This window comes from Hippopotamus amphibius, chromosome 4 (genome assembly GCF_030028045.1).
Source record: "Hippopotamus amphibius kiboko isolate mHipAmp2 chromosome 4, mHipAmp2.hap2, whole genome shotgun sequence".
Classification (NCBI taxonomy): domain Eukaryota; kingdom Metazoa; phylum Chordata; class Mammalia; order Artiodactyla; family Hippopotamidae; genus Hippopotamus; species Hippopotamus amphibius.
This window is the reverse complement of record NC_080189.1, coordinates 129,264,310-129,286,622: the sequence shown is the minus strand read 5'-3', so window position 1 is coordinate 129,286,622 and position 22,313 is coordinate 129,264,310. Positions and strand designations below refer to the sequence as shown.

Sequence of the window (22,313 nt, the reverse complement as noted above, 5' to 3'; positions counted from 1 at the left end):
GTCCCAGTGTGTGAAACCCAGGTGTCAGCAGCATTGTTTAGACTGAAGAACAGTGGAGAAAAGGAAACAGATTGCAGGACGTTCACTGTCATTGGAAGAAAATGATGATGGGAGCAGAGAATGTTGTTATGTAGTTGGGGATGGGGAGATGAATAAGAAAGGGTTCGCTGCGACCTTCCATCTCAGAGGGCAGCTGGGAGAAGAAGGGAAGAGGCAGACAGCACGTACAGGAAGCGGGGGTGGGGGGAGAGGGGTGGGCTGAGATGGATGCTCTCAGCAAGCATGGAGCCCCACCCCCGTCCCCGCCCCCGGGAGCGTGAGGCACCCGAGCTCTGCGCAGACCGAGGAGGTGACAGCATCACTGTCACGTGAAATCAGAGGAAAAGGAAAGCAGGCTAAGAGGAGCTGAAAGTTAAAAGGTTCAGCTACATGGATGCCAGTGCATCACCACAGCTTTGTTGTAGGAACAAAGAAAGGACATCGATGGTCTGGAGCAGGACCCATGTGTGTGTCCACTTAGCTTCAGTGGAAGCAGCCGGATTATATAGGGCTGTTGTGAGTTTGGGCACCTGGCTCCCAGGGACTCTAAAGCTGGGCCAGTGTTTATGGAGAACCAGTCATTTGAGAAATGCAGTCCGTGATTTTCAAGTGCCATCGTGACCCCCCCGGTCATGAATGGTCAGGGTGGCCCACCCTGTGTTGGTGGTGAGGCCATTTGGGCTTTCGTGGTCTCACCTGTCGGAACAGAAGAGACTTAGATTAGTTGATCCTTGGAGCTTCACAACGCCCTTATTCTAGAACACTGTTTTTGGTTTGGTTGGTTTTTTGTTTTGTTTTGTGTTTGTTTGTTTGTTTTTTGTTTTGCTGCACTGTGCAGCTTTCAGGATCTTAGTTCCCCAACCAGGCATTGAACCTGGGCCCTCGACAGTGAAAGCACAGAGTCCTAGCCACTGGACCGCCAGAGAAGCCCCCTAAAACACTTCTTGATAGGTTTATTCCTCCCTTAAAAGTTTCTGATCCAAGGTGAAAAGGAACCTTGGTGTAGACATGAAGCCCACAAACCCTGGGCAGGGCTGTCGTGTCAGGACAGCCATGGGTGGGGGAGAGGGAGCCCCCAGCGGACCACAAGGAAATGTGGTCTCCCTTAAGCCTGGGGTGGGAGGTACGACGACCAAAACATTAGGGCATACCGCCGCATTTGAGGAACCGCTTTATTTTAACCCAGAGAGATGTGTGCTTCTGTCAGTAATTGCTCCAACTCCCATCTCTATTAATTTTTGTCTTAATAATGTTTTTGCTGGGTGTGCGCAAAGCTATTTAGCACGTTTACGTCTTGTGACCCTCGCTACAGCATTAGATAAAAACGGGTTCAGGTTTTACAGTCAAAACAAGATCTGGAGCAACGTCCAGGGTGGATGGTGTCACAAGGTAGCTGTAACGGGGCCATCAGCTCACCCCGTCCTGCACAGAGCTGAGTTTGCTGAAAAGAGCATTTCTCACATCCTTTCAAGAGGCTTGTAATAGAATCTGTAATATAATCCGTCTTGAGAGAGATGCACCCACCAGGGCAGACGGGATGCCAAAAGACAGCTTCCACCAAAGGGAAAGGGCTCATTACTGTGGGTTCTTGTTTGCAATTCTTGTCCAGCTGCACGTCTGTTGCCCTGCTCTGCTTCAGCTTCGTCTGTGCACTTAGACCAGATTTTACCAGGAAGACTAAGGATGTGTTTGCAACCGTATCAGAGGGTCTCTCTTGCCTTGTTTGCATCAAGAGATTAATTGTCGTCTACTCATTTCACTTAGGTGGACTTTTTCCCAAAACGTTACCCCTACCCATAGGCGAAGGCTGGGCAGTGAAAAGACCGCTCACAAATAGAGCTTTCTGTGAAAAACCTAAATAACATCCTGTGTCAAAGCAAACGTGACAATGGGCTATTATTTCTATTCCCATAATAGCACGTTGTCACATCTTTGTGCCCTGCGTGAATGGTCGATGTGAGGGGATGCAGGGAGGCGTGGGGGTGGGGGAGGCACGCTGAAACCCTAGAGCAGGCTTTCCGGGGTTTGCATTTTCTAAAAACAGAAACCACTCCTCCGGGAGGTAACTCCTAGGTTCATTTCCGCAGGTGCCCGGCCGCAGCCTCGCGTGCATTTCCAGAGGAGAGCCCTGCGGCTGCCCGAGAACACCAGCTACAGCGACCTGACCGCCTTTCTCACGGCCGCGGGCTCCCCCTCGGAGGTGGACGGCTTTCCTTATTTGCGAGGATTAGATGGAAACGGAACAGGTAACTTGAGTCTCGTCTCCTTCCAGCCGGGGAACCTGTGTTTGCATCTTCGTATGTGTTTGTATATTTATACGTGGGAGGACCCGAGGTGCAGAAGGGCACATCTGTCTACAAGTTCAAGGGCATTGAGAGAGTCATTGAAGGAACTCAGTCTGCACCACTGCGGGGTTGAATTTTCGTGAATTTGTCTCCCTGAGCCTTTCTCCTGGTACCAGTGGACTTCAGCACCTTCTCTGAGCTCTCCTTTAGCTGGCTAAATGCATTTAATTCCCAGAAGAAATGTATTGAATTTCTTAAGTGTCTGGTCAGAGATAGAGGTTTTCTGTCGCCCCCCGTCCTCAGCCCCCACTCGCCTCTGGCATGTGTGTTTGGTGGAGCGGGCTGCCCAGCTGTGCAGAGATGCACAGCGCCACCCTGCCACGTGTCACGGAGGGGAGGGGGAGAGATGGGGAGCACCGCCAGGCAGGGAGCCTCTGGGCTCCACCAGCAGAGTCCCTCCAGCCTTTTCTCACAACCTCCCTTTCTCTGAGTTTGTTCCTTCTCTGCCTTCCCCTCAGCAAAGAGTGCTCAGGCTTTATTTATACTTGATTTTGAATCATCTCCTGGCCGACCTCTAAGTCCGCTCGGTCATTGTCACCCTATGCCGGCAGGACACACGCTGCTCAAAGATCAGAGAAACTACAAGGCACCAGCCAGAAAATCGGTAATAATTCCTTATCAGTAAAAGACCGCCTTTACCTCCATTCACGGCCATCAGAACTTGGTTTTTAACGTGGTGAAAAAAAGGATGGCGGACTCCCAAGTCCTGAGTCATTTTCCTGTCTCCCCCTTTTCTTTTCCCCAGCACTTTACACAGGTCACAACATAAACTTGAAAACCAAAGGCAGTTCTGCGGTAAATCCCCTAGGCGAGTACGTTACTGCATTTCCCAGGGACACTTTGATAGAATTTCACTTAATTGTCCAGTGCTTTATAGAAACTGTTCGTTCTGCAAAAGCTTTTTAAAATATTTATCTCTTTCTTTATTTGGTTGCACCGGGTCTTAGTTGCGGCACACAGGATCTTCATTGCCACGTGCAGGATCTTCACTGTTGCTTGAAGGATCTTACTTGTGGCATGCAGACTCTTAGTTGCAGCGTGTGGGATCTAGTTCCCTAACCAGGGATCGAACCGGGGCCACCTGCATTGGGAGCGCGGCGTCATATCTACTGAGCCACTAGGGAAGTCCCTGCAAAGCTTTTTATACCTGCAACATCTGATCCGTTCTGTAGAATGTTAATAAATGTCTGGTTACAGATCAAGGGGACCTGGTGGTTTGTTACCTGCTCTTCTCCCCCTCTGCGGTACCTGTTTTGAGAAATGTTTCTTCTTCCTTGAATTTTTGTGTGAGAATGATGCAATGAATCTGTCAGTCACTGGCCATCGGAAAAGTTGCATGGTGGTCATCTTAGATGAATATTATTGGGAAGAAAAACGTTGGCTTTTCTTTTAAATGGACAAGCCTGGGAGGAACGTAGTGTTTCAGGGAACATGATAATCTGATACCACCATGAAACCTCCATCCAGCCTCCGTCATAAAAACCCGAGTCGGAGGGACGACCCCGTTCCTTGGAGCTCATTCATTGTTCTGGGCCCCAGTTTCAAGAGCTCTTGAATCAATTATGAAATCCGAGACGACGGTAAGGTGAAGAAGACTCAGGGCTCTTGATTTTTGAGGAGTTTGCTTTATTTGAAAATCACTCTCTTATTTCAGAGGGAAGACAGAAGATCTTTGGCAGGTTGTATTCCGCTTGTTTGCCCCTGAGATCACTGGCCAGGTGACCTAGAGCGGATCCGGCCTCCTGCCAGGAAGGGCGGTGTGGTGTCCTCTTAGCAGCCCAGCAGCCCAGCAGCTAGGGACTGTCTCCTGCCCCACGTTTGCCTCCTGCCTTATAAAACGCATCTGAGAGATTTCAGCTTAGGATGAGAGCCTGGACCACAGAAACCCACGTGAGATGACAGGTTAGCACTGGAATTCAGCAAAGTAAACGGAGGCCACACGTGCGGTTGCGAGTGGCTGGTGTCCTTGGTGTGTCCTAAGGGGGGTTGTGTCTTTCCCCCACTCCCCTTGTAGGGAGTTTCCAGAGTTGTAGACAGAGAAACGCAGCCACACGGAGATGTCAGTCACGTCCTCACTTTCTCATTCCCGTGCATCCTCACAGCATCACACTCTCCCCTGCTGTCGCAAAGAAAGCACAGACCTGTTCTGTGATGTTCCCAAGGGGTTTTCAAGAAGTTACTTCTGCTGGTAGCTCCAAGAAAACAGAGAGGAGTCCGTAATATGACTAACGTGCAAAGCCAAACAGAACCTTAGATGCTATCTGAGCAAAACCCCTCTTGTTCTAAGTGATGAGTTGGCGGCCTCCTAGCTTGGTCCAGTGGGGCTGCTTTTGCCTGACAGACACCTGTCTTTATTCAGACATGATGGGAGTCAGGGAACATCAAGATGAACAGGAAGGAGAGACTCCTTGTACAGAGAACTCAGTGTTTTGTAAAGAGTTGCCCTCTCCTAACAAGGGCTAGAAGGAAAACAATGTAGCCCTTCAAAGTATGAATAAAGAATAAAGAAAGTGGGAGGGTAGAATGTCCTCTGGAAGGCATGGAGTGGAAGCACTGAGAGAGGAAAGAGGCCTCAAGAAAGCATTGCCTGCGATGTCTTTGAACAGAGAACTTTTTAAAGAACATGAAAGCACATGCACCTAGTGTGTGTTGCTTTAAATGAATATGCCCCTTTCAGCAGTGCTGTTCTGACTTCTCAATGTTTATAGTCGAGTTCCTTTCTTTCTGTAGACTCAAAGGAAAGCATCTAGTCCAGCTTCCTTAGTTTTGCAGATAAGAAAAACAGACCCCAGAGCAGGGAAGTAACTTGCCAGAGGCCACATAAGCAGTTGGTGGCGGATCTGGTCCTGGGACCCTGGCTTCCTGGGCCAGGGATGTGCAAGATTAGAAGAAGGAAGACTCCAAAGTGGGTGAGTGGGGAAGATGGGATGCCGTTTCTAGGAATCAAGAGGCAACGTTAAGTAGGAGGAAAGGATGGAGGATGAGTCTAGAGCACCTTTCTCCTGTACCTGCTGCTTCCCCAGGCAGACCTCCTGCCTCGGGTTTGATGAAGGAAGCAGTGCTTCCTAATTGAAAACGTTATCTCTAAATTGCTTATATAAAGTCTAGTAAGTTGCTTAATCGCTCTTTAAGTCCTGTCTCATCCAGAGAGTCTAACAGAACCTAGAGAGGTACATTGGAGAGCTGGCTTTGCTTCTCTGTCGCCTTTGGGCGATGGACACACTTAGGTCCTCCATCCAGAAAGATGGTAAAATCTGGGTTTCGGTGTTCTTCATCCTAAAATGAAAGGGTCAGATTAAAAAGATTTCAGAACTTGAATCTAGGCTTCCATCGTGGACCTTTTGATGAAATCCTCATTTCCATGCCTTTCCCTTCATTGGAAAACAGAGATGGGTGTGAATCATACAAGGTAGTGCTAACATTAGCCGTATAGAAATTGCTCTGTACGAAGGGTTTAGCTATCACTGGTTTTTGAAACTCTAAAATTCACTGGATTTGTTTTAAATGTTTAAATTTAGTCCTCAATGGAGGTTTGAATTAGCTTGGGTAGTTAGTTGCTAGGTAGGTAAGTATATAATTAGCTTACTAAGAAATCCTATAAATGGTGTTCTAATGCAGCTTAAATTTTCCTATTAGTGTGTTTTCATCATGTTCAAGGGAAGATTTTAAATTATGACCGAATACATTTTGTACGATATATTATATTTCACTGGAGAAAAATTCTTCTCAAATGGACCGCTTAACTGTATAAATATGATATCACTCTCATAAGCATTCCCCAATTTATCTCTAAAGTAGACAATCATTAAAGCATTGGCTTGGATAAAAGGCCTCTAATGTAGAATTATTGGTATATTAAGTTGCTTTTAAACAGATCAAAATAACAATGGCAACCAAAATAACTCATAAATATTTCAAGTCCAAGTTTTCAATAGTATACTTTTAGTAGCAGTAAGTTAATGTTGTGAAGTATTCCTTGAAGAAATTCTTTTTTTTTTTTTTTATCAGTCTCTGATTTAAAACATTTGGTTCCATTATGGTGACATACCGAGTAATTAACATGTGTGCAGGGCTCACTTCGTATAGAGGTTGATTGCAGGGATCTCCACACATACCTCCTCTCCCATTATAGACAATCCCTTCCCTTTTGAGGCCCCCCTTTCTTTTTGGGGGGTGGGGGCCGTGTAGCATGTGGGATCTTAGTTCCCTGACCAGAGATCGAACCCATGCCTCCTGCATTGGAAGCACAGAGTCTTAACCAGGGACTGCCAGGAAGTGAGGCCCTTTTTGAAAGCACAGCCCAGTGGTTAGAATCTGCAAATCTGAGCTTGGATCCCAGCCCTACCACAAACTAGCCTATATCCGTAAACCAGCTCTTATTACCACCCTCTCTGAGCCTCAGTTTGTTTATGTGTAAAATGGGTATTTTACCTACCTTTGAATGTCTTGGTGAGGATTATGTGTATAAGATGCTGAATACAGTCCCCAGCTTGTAAGAGGCCCGGTCCACAGTAGATGGTAGCCATTATATTTCTCTGTGAACAGTTTCTGCCGCCCCACGTAGGTCCTGTGTGTGCATGTGATGGAGAATGCCTCTTGCTTCCAGGAAACAGCACCAGGTACGACCTGACCCCGGTCACAGCCGTCAGCGTCCACTTGCTCAGCAGTGATGGAACGCCGGTGCTGGTGGATGGCCCTATTTATGTCACCGTGCCCCTGGCCATACAGAGCAGTCTGAGGCACAATGCCTATGTCACAGCATGGCGGTTTGACCAGAAGCTGGGTAAGCAAACTCCCGCGCCGGCGATCGGCTAGCAGATGACTTCATTACTGTTTAATTTCCCTTTTAAGAAGCCTATGCAAGTCTATTTTCCTTGTTATTAAGTATTGCTGCTCACAGCGCATTGCGTGGTTTCTAATGGGTAAGGCTTACACGCTCTTTGGAGCTTTTTTTGTTTTTTTCCCCACATTTAAGCTAAATGCTTGAAAAGAATCTTTAAAGGTTATTAGAGCCGGATTGGCTTTCCTAATCTTTATCCTTTCATTCCTTAGATGGTCACATGATGTCTCTTGGTCATGTGGCTTTCTTTTTTCTGTTTTCTGAAAAAGGAAAAAAAAACATTGCCAATATTGTACAGAAAAAGGAAATAAAAATTACCCACGATCCCACCACCTAGAGAAACCCACTAATAGTATTTTAGATTACAGGCAGACCTCATTCTGCTGCACGTCACTTTATTGCAGTTTGGAGATACTGCATTTTTTGCATATTGAACGTTTGTGGCGACCCCGTGTTGTCAGATGAGGGTGAGCATTTTTTTTTTGAGCAGTAAAGTATTTTTTAATTAAAATATGTACGTTGGTTTTTTAGGTGTAAAGTTATTGCATACTTAATTGACTACAGTATAGAGTATAGTGTAACATAATTTTTAATGCACTGGGAAACCAAAAATTCATGTGACTTGCTTTATCGCGGCATCTGATATATTCCAGTAGGTCTGGAACCAAATGCGTGGTGTCTCTGAGGTGAGCCTGTATCTCCTTCCAGCCATGGCAGTATGCCTGTATGTGTTCGTTGTCTTTTGCTGCATGACAGATGGCCCTAAAACTCAGCAGCTTTAAACAGCAGTGAAGATCTCACAGTTTTGGAGAGTCAAGAACCCAGGCACAGCCTAGCTGGGTAGTTCTGGATCAGGGTCTCCAGAAAGTTGCAGTCAGGCCGTCAGCCAGCTCATCTCAGGGTTCAACAGGGGCTGCGAGTGCGCTTCCAGGCTCCTCACTGGCTGACGGCCAGAGGCTTCACTGCGTGCCACATGGGCATCCCCACAGGGCCACTCACAGCGTGACCGCTTGCTTCCACTGGAGCAAGTGACCCGAGAGAAATTTGCAAATACACAAAAAGTACAAAAGCACAAATGGGCAAAATGGAAATCACCATCTTTCATCACCTAAGGTCAAAGCGGCCTCCCCTCCCTTCTCTCCATATGCTGGTGGTCACAGAGCCCCATGCTGGTACGGTACGGGTGAACCACACAGGTGTGTGAATATCAGGAATGGGGTCATTGGGCCCTCTTAGAGAATGCCTTCCAAAAATACACACTTAACAGAAAGGGATTGTATGCTATGTACTGTTCTATAACTTGCCTTTAAAAGCCAGCCATCCGTATATCAAGAGCATCTTTCTCTAGCATTATTATTCCATAGCAACTATTATTCTGCAGTGTCAATGTTAAGATCACATAGTATTTCCTTGTATGTCTATCTTATAATGTGGTTGCTCAATCCCCTACAATTAGAAAAAAATGTTAACTATTCTTACCAGCACTGCGATAAATGTCTTTGTAGCGGAATCTTCATACACAGCCATGATAATTTCCTTAGGATAAACTCTTAGAAGAAGTGGATTTGCTGACTTTAAAATGTACAGAATGCTAGAGGTTTCACTACGTATTTTCCTCCAGGAAGTTTTACAGTTGACATTTGTAGAAAGAATATGGGAGGAAGTACGTGCTTGTGCTTAGGATTTTGACAGGACGTTGGTTCCTATACCCCATTGGTTCTCAATTCCACGGAAGTCAAATTGAAACGACCAGTTTTTAAATAAACCAATTCAGAGTTTTAAACTGTTAGGCCATGCATAAAAATTCTTGGGGGATTTTTAGTATCATATGTACTTTCAAAGACACCTAATTCCTTGAGTAGTCAAATTCTAGTTATAGGCATTTATATTTGGAAATAAATGCTTGTTGGACTTTCTGGGGTTTGGGGGGGGGTTGTTTTGTTTTGTGTTTGTTTCCTTTTGCTTTCCAAACACTAACAGAGTGCATAATTATTTGTGTGGAATTGTGGAATTCCTTGGCTTTACCAAATGCACCAAACTTGACGTTGTTAAAAGGCTTGTGCTGCCGTGTGGATATGCAGCACTGGGTCACGTGGGCACTTTGTCATTGGCGTGCGTTCTCCATGGCTTGGTGACTCCTTGAGACATGTGGTCCTGGTCAGGATGTAAGGAGCCCTGGGCTCCCAGTGACAGTGACTTGCAGGAACCCCTGAGGAAGATGGGAATTCTGGAGGGAGGAAAGGACAGCGGGGAGAGAAAGTAGGACAAGAGGAGAAAGCTTGCATTTTGCCTCCTGAAACCCTGGATCTGCCGCTTGGAAAACTCTAAGGCCCACGTTGGGCGAATCACCTGTCCTGTTTCCTTACTTGTATAAGACACACATTGACTGAGGCACTCAGTTCATTGCACAGTCTCCCTCTCGCCGTTGTAGCTCCAGGTTGGCCCCCAACAGGCTGGAGCAGTGCTCAGAAGTAGAGCATGTGGTTAAGAGGCACAACGAATTGGAATTCCAGCTCTGCTGGCCACCAGCTGTGTGGCCCTGGCCAAGTTACTTAACCTCTCTGTGCCATAGTTTTCTCAGCCATGAGATGGGGATAATAATAGTACCTAATGTTGTTATGAAGAGTGTATTCATTAGTCAGAGTTCTCTGGAGAAACAGAACCAGTAGGATGTGGCTGTATTGGTGGGTGTGTTACATGTGCATGCGTGTGTGTGTGTGAGAGAGAGAGAGAGAGAGAGAGAGATTTATTTTACAGTATTGGCTTAGGCACTTAAAGAGGCTGGCAAGTTCAAAATCTGCAGGGTAGACCAGCAGACTGGAGAAGAGTTGATGTTGCAGTTTGAATCCAAAGGGCTGGCAGAGTTTCCTCTTCCTCAGGGGAGGTCAGTCTTTTCCTTAAGGCCTTCAACTGATTAGATGAGGCCCACCTATAGGAAGCATAACCTGCTCTATTCAATCTACTGATTTAAATGTTAATCTCATCTTAAAAATACCTTCACAGCAACCTCCAGGCATGTTTGATCAAATGTCTGGGTACCGTGCCCTAGCCAAGTTGACACATCAAATTAACCCCCACAAGGAATAAATGAATTAATATTTGTAAGAAGCTCAGCTCAGTGCCTGGTACGTGGTACACCCTGAGAGTTTATTCAGTAAACAAAGGCCTCCCCCTTCTGCGGAAGGGTTTCTCAAACTGTGACCTCTCAACCACTTTCCCAGATTCCCGTTAGCCCAGATTTCCTGAAGGTTTGTTCTCCATACGCGGCTTCCACTTCTCTACCTATTGCAGCCACATCTGCCTCCCACGCTCCTGAAACTACGGTCACGAAGCTCAGCAGCAGCTGCGTGATCGTGGCATCAGGTGACATCCTCATACCTGTGAAGGACATCTCTGCAACACTGGAGGGTTTCTTTTCTTTCTTTCTTTTTTTTTTTTAATTTTTTTTGGCTGCATCTCACAGCATGCGGAACTCCCCTGACCAGGGATTGAACCTGTGCCCCCTGCAGTGGAAGCACAGAGTCTTAGCCACTGGAATGCCAGGGAAGCCCCAGGTTTCCTTTCTTTAGGAAGGAAGGCAGGCCCACCTCCCTTGGCTCTGTGACTCAGTGTCCCCCGGGGTCCTCCTCTCCTGTCACATGGGTTCTGCCCTGTGCCCGGCTCCTGACTTCCTTTATATGCAGTCACTGGGGCATTCACCGGCTTTGTACACACCCACAGCCACCCGTGCACCCAGGTCTGCTCTCTGATCTGTGCTCCTGACTGTCTGTTAGACATCTGTCTCTCGACATCCTACAGGAAACTTGGATTCACGTGCCTGCCTGAAACGGACCCACTGACTCCCCTCCCGTCAGCTTCTACCCCTGTGCATTTCTGTGTTTCCTGTCTTAGTTAAGGGTACCGTCTACCAGACCGTCCAAGTAGAAACCCCAGAGTCATCCCTCATTTATTGTTTTGCTTTACCTCCCTGTCCCACCAGCAGCTGTGTCTAGTCCCTTGCAAGGTCATGTTGATGTCAAATCAGCATTTCTCCAACCTACCGTCTCCTCTCCTTCTCTGTGTTACCTCTGTCTGGGTGTGGACCCTTCCCTCTTTTCTGGCCAATTCCTGCAGCTGTCTGCCTGTCTTCCGCTCTCCTTGCCTCCACCACGTCTTCTGGGGTTGCTACTTGGATTGTGTTTCAGAAGCAAAGACCCCTTTCCCACATGAGAACATCTCAGAGCTACTCATGATGAGGCTGTCCACACTCGCTGACATGGCACACAGGTCTCTGCAGAGCTGGCCCCTGCCCAGCTCTCCAGCTCACTCCCAGCCTCTGTGCCCTGCACACCCTCCATCCCTCCCACACCAAACCGTTTGCTCTTCCCTGGATGTTCCTGGGTCTCCCTCCTCACTAGTCCCATTGCATGAGCAGGCTCTCTCCTCTCCAATCCCTTTCTCCATCCCCTGAACAGTAATTTGGTCCCTCCTAAGCATGTTGTCCATTCAGCAGCAGCACTGGAAGTCTGTGAGGACATGGCCTTGCAGTGTCTCAGTTATTATCAGTGTCTTCACTGAGCCTTCCTCATCTTTGTAGCCTCACGATATAGAATAGTCCCTGGTACTTGCTAGGTATCCAAACAAAATGATGGAATCAGAGCTTTTAGATATTTTAAAATTCAGAGTGGTTTAAGATATTATAATGTAACATTGTTACTTAAGATGACTCTGTACATAGAATTTACCTTTACATATCTGTGTATGTATATGTTTAATAAAAGAATGATGCTTTGAGTGCTTGTCTAGAGAGAGAAAAGTTATATTTTCTCCATCCTAGAGCTTCCAGTCCTGCTGCTGATTCTTCTACTTCTTCCTGCCTCTTCATTTTTTTAATTAATTTATTTATTTATTTATTTATTTATTTATTTATTTATGGCTGCATTGAATCTTCATTGCTGCACACGGGCTTTCTCTAGTTGTGGTGAGCAGGAGCTACTTTTCATTGTGGTGCTTGGGCTCCTCATTGTGGTGGCTTCTCTTGTTGCAGAGCACAGACTCTAGGTGTGGGCTTCAGTAGTTGTGGCACATGGGCTCAATAGTTGTGGCTCATGGGCTCAAGAGCGCAGGCTCAGTAGTTGTGACACACAGGCTTAGTTGCTCTGCAGCATGTGTTATCTTCCTGGGGCAGGGATCGAACCCGTGTCCCCTGCATTGTCAGGCGGGTTCCTAACCGCTGTGCCACCTAGGAAGACCCCTGCCTCTTCATTTTTGAATGTATTGATATATAGTTGAATATAGATAAATAAGGCTGGGGTATAAAAGGTTATATTCCTAATACAGTGACGCTTTCACTAGAGAGTCATACACGAATATCTCATAACAATATGGCACAGGTCTGTAGAAGCAGCATCCTTGCTCGCATTAGTTTATTTGGTATATAGCTCACAAACAGCAAAAACTTATTTTTAAAAAAAATTTTTGTATCTATGGCAGACTGAATAATGCCCTCCCCCTGAACATCTCCACATCCTAATCCTTGGACCTGTGAATATGACCTTGTATGGTAAAGGGACTTTGCAGATGTGATTCAGTTAAGAATCTTGAGATGGGAAAATTCTCCTGGAGTATCCTCAGGGGCCCACTGCAATCACAACGGTCCTTATAAGAGGAATGCAGGAGGAATCAGAATCAGAGGCAATGGCAACGTAATGGCAGAAGCAGAAATTGGAGGGATGCACTTTGAAAATGGAAGGGGCCACAGACCAAGGAGCAGGGGCAGCCGTAAGAAGCTGAAACAGGCACAGAAATGGAGTCTCCCTTCAGAGTCTCCATAAAGAACTAGCCCTACTGACACCTTGACTTTAGCCCAGTGAAACTGATGTGAGACTTCTGACTTCTGGAGCAGTAAGGGAAATACACTTGTGTTGTTTTCAGCCCCAAGTTTGTGGTAATTTATCACAAGAGCAAAAGGAAATTAATACACTATAGAAGGCAGTGAAAACAAAGAAATGTGCATTCTTGTGAAGCCTCTAAAATGTAAGTTATCTAATTCTCTACTTCTTCTCTGGAAACAATCCCCATGGCATTGAGCCTTTTGTCACTGAGAATCTTCATGGTGTAGTTGATCTATTTCCACTTAAGTGGTCTTTTTTGGTTTTTAATTAAGTCTTTATTGCATCTGCTACAATATTGCTTTTGTTTTATGTTTTTGGTTTTTTGGCCATGAGGCATGTGGGATCCCATTTCCCTAACCAGGGATTGAACCTGCACCCCCTGCATTGGAAGGTGAAGTCTTAACCATTGAACTGCCTGGGACGTCCCTAAATGGTCTTTTTAACTTAGCATCTACAGTGAAAAATGCAACTGCCAAATTCCTGGCTCTAACAGATTGTGTGCAGAGAAAAGCCAGCATTTGGATAGTCATTCAAAAATGATCAAGTGAATTAAACTATTTTCTGAAAACTTTAAGATTGGATGGACATTTCAAAGAAACTATATGTTCTTTAACTCGCTAAACTCAATAGAAGCCTGAATATTTCATAAGGGGTTTTCTACTATTATATGTAATCAGTAATGTCATTATTTAAGTAGAAATTAAATTATTGCAGTTAAATGAAAAGTTCCAAGAGTGTATTAGAAGATCAGGGAAAAAAATAGGAACACATCTTAAGCATGTAGCACTAGTTACTAATTATCTGCTATTTATGATCACGTCACATATGATAATCACTTCAAACCAGTTTAACAGTTTAATTATCTGCTTTTGAGGTAGATCAAAGTAATTGCTATTTCAAAATGTTTAACAGCCAAAAATAGCAATTCATGAATCCATTAAGAATTTTTCGTCTAATTAAGGGTCGCCAAACTATGGCCCGAAAGCTAAGGATGGGTTTTACATTTTTAAATGTTTGAAGAAGGAATCAAAAGAAGAGTATCTCCTGACACATGAAAATTAGATGAAAATTAGATGAAATACAAGCATCCTTGAATAAAATTTTATTGGGTGCTGTGAACTGAATGTTTGTACCTCCTCGAAAAAAAATTTGCATGTTAACATCCTAACCCCCAAAGTGATAGTATTTGGAGGTGGGACCTTTGGAGGTGATGAGGTCATGAGGGTGGAGCCCTCATGAATGGGATTAGTGCCGTTATAAAAGGGACCCCAGAGAGCTTCCTCGCCCCTTCCACATGTGAGGACACAGCAAGAAGGCACCATCTGTGAACCAATGAAGCTGGTCTCTCCAGACACTGAATCAGCTGGCACCTTGATCTTGGACTTCCCACCCTCCAGAACTGTAAGAAATGAATTTCTGTTGTTTGCAAGCCACCCAGTTTATTTTGTTACTGGAGCCCAAATGAAATAAGACATTGGAACCCAACCATGCTCATTTGTTCGTGTGTGGTCTGTGAGTGCTTTTCCTGCACCGGCAGAGTTGAATAGTTGCAAGAGAGAGTGTATGTCCTCACAAACTGGAAAATATTTGCTATCAGACTATTACAGAAAAAGTTTGTGACCCCTGATCTAAGATGCATTCAACTGAGGGGCTCTTACTACTTAGTATTAACATGCAAGTGTATTCTCCATCTGCAGGGCTGAAAAGGGGGGCCTGATTTAGTCACAGGTTGTGCATCCTGTTATCCAGACAGCCTTCCAGAATTTTGCCCCAAGTGACAGCTGATGCTCAGTGACAACGCCTTGGTTATAGGCAGAATTTCAAACTATTAAAGAAAAGTGAAATTCTTTTCTAGTTCCATGGGACTTCTATTTGAAAGCTAAAGCCATATTTTAATGCTAACTCAAGTACTTTCATTGCTGACTGCTGGATAACTGGAAGTTATCTTTTGAGAGAAATGTAGAGGTGCTCTCTTTCTTGTCTTTTTTTTTTTTTTTTTTAATTCCACATATGAATGGTCATATGATATTTAGCTTTCTCTGTCTGGCTTACTTTACTTAGTATGATAATCTCTAGGTCCATCCATGTTGCTGCAAATGGCATTATTTCATTCTTTTTTATGGCTAATATTCCATTATATATATATACCACATCTTCTTTTTCTGTTCATCTGTCAGTGAACATTTAGGTTGCTTCCATGTCTTGGCTATTGTGAATAGTGCTGCTCTGAACATAGGGGTGCATGTATCTTTTTGAATTATGGTTTTGTCTGGGTATATGCCCAGGAGTGGGATTGCTAGATCGTATGGCAACTCTATTTTCAGCTTTTTGAGGAACCTCCGTACTGTTCTCCATAGTGGCTGCACCAACTTACATTCCCATCAACAGTGTAGGAGGATTCCTTTTTCTCCACACCCTCTCCAGCATTTATTAGAGGTACTCCCTCCCAAACACCATTAGAGTGGGTCAGTATTTGGTGCTACAATTTATCACAGTTTTTCTTTTTCTTCTTTTTTTTTTAATGGCCACAGTTGTCTTTTTTTTTTTTTTTTCTCTTTTTTTTGGACAGGCAACGAATTTCCCATTATAAAAATTAGCACCTCCATATTTTAACCCACGTGTTCATCCAAGGGTGACCTAATAGATTAATAGTCTCCTAAAACATAAGCAAAGTTGGATTTTATTTCACACGTTACAACAGTATGAATTGGCTAATTGTGGTGTGGACTCTCAGAAAAATGATTTTTTTAAGAAGCCTGACTTACACATATTAAAATGGAAACTTTTGCCACATTTACAGGCAATGCTGATTTTGCTGAAGCTACCATGTTAAAATGCCACTTAATTTACTGCGCAAGGGAGGCCTCTATTTAGTGACTGTAAGTCTTTTCCTTCGAGGAATTAGCAGATTTCTTTAACCTATGATCTTCTAATGGTGCTGTCTCTTTCGAAAAGTTGTACATTACCAGTGCCTGTGGCCTGGGTATCTAGGTGTGTCTGAGGGGATGGGATAAAGTGACCTCATCAGTCATGTTCAGGGGCCAGTTTGACCTTTGAAAGAAGCAGCTTACCTCCCCCAGTCTGGCAAATGCAGATTTGTCGGTCACGGTGAATGCATCTTAGCCGAGGCTTTCTGGACAGTAAGAGATGGTGTGTCGGCTCACTTTTACAGGCATTTACTCTCTTTAGCCTGTAACTGGGGCAGCAGATGGCTGTCCCCTGTCCCGGGTGGTCAGACTGCAGTCTGACTTGGCGCCCTGGGGAATGGTCACTTATGAATAAGCAAACCAGGTCAGTGGTTTGAATTGAAAGTGACCAACTGACCTTGAGTGGCAGGAAAATCATGCTTTAAGATCCTCTATGCTATAAGTATGTGCTATTTCACAATAACTTAGGTTACGTGGTTTGAAGACTCTCATTCTAATGAGATGACAGAAATAAAAGCAGATTCCAAGGGAAGCTACATGGTAGAATCCAGTTTTAACTGCTTTTCCAGAACACAGCCTGCAGAGCGGTGTGCGTTGCTATAGAAATGGTGGTTACTCAACCAGCTTCTTATCATGTATGGCGCATACGTAGCAGGCACTCAGCAATAGTGGACTCGTCTCTGAGTAGATGGTGAACATTACTGCCGATGCTGAGCTCATTGAACTAGTCCTTTTAGGTAAGTCATGTCCAGCCTGCCCTAGAATGTGGAGCTCGATTGAAAATACAGAGCGAAGATTTCATTCCATTTCATTGTTTATCGGGGGGAGAAAGGGATGGGAGTTCTGAAAGCACTAAATTCTGTTTGTCACTTTAAGAAAATGAAAACAGTATTACTGCTGTGTCTTTCTCTCTGTACATTATGAGCCATACGTCTTACGTAGCAGGTAACATATTGCCATACAGAAGAGTAGTGATTGAATTACTAGAATAAACTATAGTGCACTGGGTGGGCAAAAGTTAGGACAAAAGAAGGGAGTTTGTGTTGCTAACAGTTAGGTAGGTATTTACATGTGTGATGTTAACTTTAGAACAATGTGTATCATCTTTGCAATGCTTTTTCAAAAAGAACAGACTCAATAGTTAAGGGAATCAAAAAAGAAGGAAGCCGACTTACCTGTCAGTATAATGTCAATATATCCTTAAGAAAGATGATGTAAATGGGTCTTCTGAGGATGAAGGTGATTTCTTAGAAACAAAGAAATAATTCTCAGGAAGAGTCTCTGCGTTCCCAGATGTTAAAATTGCCCATAAAAGTGAATCGGGCTTCCCTTAGATATATAAAAGGGAAACAAAAAAGATGATTTACCTGCAAAGAAAGCTGATGGAAGCGATGTAACAGATTGAAAAGAACCCTGAAGGTGTAGAACTTAATTTGGATACGTGATGCCAGTCCAGCGAAAACTTTGGCCACAGATCTCGACTGCCAGGTGGCCAACAAACTGTGATCTGTTTTTGAGACCCAGATTGGTGTCTTTTGGCCACTCCGGACCATCAGCACCACCGTTGGGACGTTCCACTCCTGTTGCCCGAGTGGAACGGAGTCCGGCCACGGAACATGTGCGCTGCCCGTGGGGAGACCGAATGCTGAGTGATCTCAGAGCATGGACATTTGTTTTCCGATGTTGCCTAGCAACTCAAAAAACACTCTTGTAATATCAGTCCATTCCTAAAAATTGTTAAGCCTTTTGTGTCTGCAGCCGTCCAACCCCCCACCCAACAAAAAAGTGAGAATGTTTAGAAAATAATACCATCACATTAGCTATAGTGTAGCCGTGGTTCGGGACCACTTTTGTTTTGAAACCCTGTTCTTAGAGACTTAATTTTCCTAAAGGGTCCTTTTACTTAGAACGAGAACTTCCCATGCTGGAGTTGAACAGAAGCAGTTTTTGGAAAGCTTGACAAATGACGGTTGTCCGCTTTGTGGCCTTAGACTGTATAGATCCATATGTTCCTCCTCAAAGAAAGTGTCTTATGTTGTAGTCAGCCCTTAGTTAGCACTTATGGAATATTCACTTTGTGGATTATCTGTGGCCAGTGAGTGTCCTCCTGCTGGCTTTCCCCATCGCCTAGAAGCCTCAGAGGTGCCTTGCTTTGCTGCCACGTGGCCTGGATTTTATTTTTTTTTTGTTTTTATTTTTTTTTATTTTTTAATTTTTTAAATTTTCTTTTCTTGGCCTGGATTTTAAGCACTGCATCTAACATGCTCATTCTGAGATCAGCCTGGGTGAAAAATAATCAGGAAGGCAAAGCTGCCATCATTTATTTTATTTTTATTTTATTTTATTTTATTTTATTTTATTTTATTTTATTTTATTTATTTTATTTTTCAGATCTTTGTTGGAGTATAATTGCTTTATACTGTTGTGCCAGTTCCTGCTGTACAACAAAGTGCATCAGCTGTATTTATACATATATCCCCATACCCCCTCCCTCTTGAGTGTCCCTTCCACCCTCCCTATCCCTCCCCTCTAGGTCATCACCAAAAGTTGATCTCCCTGTGCTATGCAGCAGCTTCCCACTAGCTATCTGTTTTACATTTGTAAATGTGTATATATGTCAGTGCTACTCTCTCACTTCATCCCAGCTTCCCCTCCCCGCCCCCGTGTCCTCAAGTCTGTTCTCTACATCTACATCTTGATTCTTGCCCTGCCACTGGGTTCATCAGTGCCATTTTTTTAGAGTCCACATATATGTATTAGCATACGGCATTTGTTTTTCTCTCTCTGACTTATTACTTCACTCTGTATGACAGACTCTAGGTCCATCCACCTCACTACACATAACTCAATTTTGTCCCTTTTTATGGCTGAGTAATATTGCATTGTATGTATATATATGCCGCATCTTCTTTATCCATTCATCTGTTGATGGACATTTAGGTTGCTTCCATGTCCTGGCTATTGTAAATAGTGCTGCAGTGAACATTGTGGACATCGTTTATTTTAAGACCAAATATTTTGTAAATGTCTTCTGTTTTCAGTGATCTCCACTGAAATGGGTAATTAAAAAGCAAAATTATTTTTGATAGCTTTGAATATTGCACTGGATATACAGCATTTGGTGGGAGTATAGCGAATATAGGCAGCCTGTAGCTCAGCAATTGAGACTGCTTGGATGTGAACACTGGTTCCTCTGGATCTTGAGCAAGTCCTTTAACCTCTCAGGACCTCAGTTTTCGCATCTATAAAATGGGCATAATAATAGCTATCATCCCTGTCTCATAGAATTGTTGAGAAAGGAGAGCCCTTGCAAGGTTGCCTGGTACTGGGTAAAGTGCTCTACCAATGTTAGCCGTTATTATAATCATCATGGCTCTTATTCAGCCCGTACTTAGTTTGTGCATTTTGGGTAAAGCATGATGTAAGGTGGAAGGACAGGTACAGTGAAGTCTTAGCGACTTTAAATTGAATTCCCAGTCTCAGCCAAGGCTACTTTGTAGCCGGTATGTCCAGACATCCTGTCTGATTGGTCAGTACTCTTGTTCTACTAATTGTCCCATATTTTGAATGTCATTGCTGTCTCCCTATTTCCAAATGACTCAAAGTTCAGAATAGGTGTTGCCTGTTCATTTGACTTGAGATAATGTACATAAAGCACCTAGCACATTGCCTGCATGTATTAAGTTCTTCATATCTTGGTTCCTGTTGCCCCTTCTCTTGAACCACCCCTTTAAAATTATTTACGTGCACACACATGCACAGTGCATACACAGAACACACACGTCGAGCCGCCCAGCCCACACAGCACGTGCTTCGTGAGAGGTTGCTGCAGAAGCATGCGTGCTGGCTCTGTGTTACCACCCATTGTGGAGCTGTATGTGGCAGCCCGGCCATGTCACATGGGCAGTTTGAAGTATGCCTACATCGAAGGGGAAGAAAAATAGGACCGTTTGGAGAAAGCATTTTTTTGTCTGCTTGTTTTCAGCTGAGCTTATTCATTAGCAAAACAGGTGTGACCGTAAACCAACATTTTTCATCACTATTCTCAAAGCAACCCTAGAGGTGGGGGGCTACGTTCTTTCTTAATCAGATAGAAGCCAAAATTTGGCACAGGGAAGTACATGTGTACAGTATGCTAGGAATGGAGAAGGGGAGATGCAAAACACGATTTCCTTCAGACTTCAAATCCTCCACCTCTTCTAGAATATCAGAGTTTGGTGCATTCCTGCTTTTATGCCAAGACTTAATGTGGCTTGAGAGAATAATGGGTTGGATCTGGGGATACAAAACAACAATCAATTCCCAGATGTTTTGTTTGGCCCATACTGTTGATTTAGGGGCAATTATTTGTTTGTCATATTTTAATTTACTGCCAACATTTAAATAGTGAAAGATTTCCCGAGGAATTCTGTTCCTGGCTTCTCTTTTTAAAAATTGAACAATTCACTCATTACAGCAAATAGATAGTGAACATCTTCTTCATGTCAGATTTCACTCTGTTCTAGGCTCTTGGGATACAGCAGTGACAAAACAAGTCAGGAAGGTCCCTATAATTATGAAGTTTTTGTTCGAAGTGGAGGAAACAGTGCACCAGTTTACTTCATGGGCACAAGTGCTGTCAGTTTAAACACGGTGACGTCAGGAAGAGTGGTTGGCTGGTCAGAGCCTTTGGAGGAGTGGTATTTGAGCTGAGATCCCAAAGATACCTAGAAACCTAACACGAGAGTGTCTTGGGGGCGAAACATTCTGGGCAGAAAAAAAAAAGGTCATCGCAAAGGTCTTAAGATTGGAACCCACACCCACAGCAGCCAGCCAGTTCACTGAGAGGCACTGCCCCTTCAAGCTTCTGAAGCAGACTCAGGTAAATGTTTGTCAACTCCCTGTCGGTAGACTTGACAAGCGTCTAGATTATTTCTGAAATATGTTAGAAATATTTCTGAGGTTGCTTCAAGTACTGGCCAGCCAGTTGATGTACCCCAGCAGCACTGTGGGAAACGGGTCTGACAGGAAATGTCCGAAAGGACCAACACACCCACGAAAGTACAAATAATGTAGAGCTTTGCTACTCAAAGAGTGGTCCGAGGACGGGGGAGCTTGTCAGAACTGCAGAATCTCGCACTTTGTTCCAGACCCGCTGAATCAGAATCTGCAGTTTAACAAGATCTCCACTGGAACAAGCTCTTGAACAAGCACTGGTTGAGAGCATCTTAGCCACATCTGTCCAGATGTTTGCCACCTTCTCTGTTCTGCCAGCCCTTGGTTTTGAGCGCGTCTTCTAAACGCTGGGAATTAGTGACTGTGCCTTCCAGAATCCCGGTCTGCATCCCCCATCCCATCCTGTCTGACATGTAATTGCAAGATGGGTGTTGGATTTAGTGAGTAATGAACAAAATTTCTCTCCATATGGGCTTAATTAGCCTGTACTCTGGTACTGCTTTCTGGAAATTTATCATACCTATTGTAAATTTACAATTCTCTCGTTAAATTTTATTAATGCTATTATGCATGCTAATACTTCTGGCTACCTATTTAAGGCATAAGCTTTCTCTAGCTCTGCCAGAAGCTTTATGGTTTTCCATTAGTGCTCTCTCCTAAAATTTGTTTCAGTAAGTCGTGATTGCTTAGCCAAAGCTTACAGGGGAAAAAAAAAAAACAGTCAGATTAAATTTATTTTTAAGAATCCATGTCTCAAATTTACCCTAAAAATACCCAGCTGAATACAGATGCATTTCTTGTTTTAATTTCTAATAATTCATTATTCCTGTGAGTTTATGCTTTGAACAGAAGGTCATTGGTTATAGTGAGTTGCCCTTAATTTTATACTTGTTTAGACCGGTCCTGAAATGCACTTGCCCGAAGGTACCGGAATCCAGCCATCTGTACATGACTTGCACTCTTCAGTTCTGTTGCTCTCAGCAAGCATGCTTAGATAATTGGCCACCAGGTAAACACTTTGCAGTGTGTAATTAACGAGGAACGTATCCTCCTCACAGACTTCAGGGAAAAATAATTCCAAGAAAAGGGAGCATAGCTATTCAAAAGCATAGACTTTAATTTGGGAAAAAGAAGGCTGTTCCACAATATCATAAAAAGGCATTGCTGTTTCTGCTCTACTGATGAATGTGACTTAAGGGCTGATGGACTTTTCTGATTTTCTGCGTGATCTTGTCCCACTAAAGTTTTGTTAAAAGCACGACAAAGTAAACTCAGACCTTGCCACTGCTAATTGTACAGCTGGTAGAAAAATATAGTAGAGGTTAATAGCTTAAGATAATGCAGCTGGAGGGTC

The 22,313-nt window shown here is 44.0% G+C and overlaps 1 protein-coding gene across 4 annotated transcripts in view; it reads left to right on the top strand.

Moving 5' to 3' along the window:
• The window catches only part of FAM171A1 (family with sequence similarity 171 member A1), a 134,654-nt gene that overhangs the window by 98,981 nt on the left and 13,360 nt on the right, over window positions 1–22,313 (top strand). For 3 of the 4 annotated variants that reach the window (XM_057733193.1, XM_057733195.1, XM_057733196.1), the window contains 2 exons: window positions 2,127–2,285; window positions 6,991–7,167. In XM_057733193.1, the coding sequence (XP_057589176.1) occupies window positions 2,127–2,285; window positions 6,991–7,167 (336 nt within the window). The remainder of the gene's footprint in view (window positions 1–2,126; window positions 2,286–6,990; window positions 7,168–22,313) is intronic. The other variant, XM_057733194.1, reaches the window with a different exon arrangement.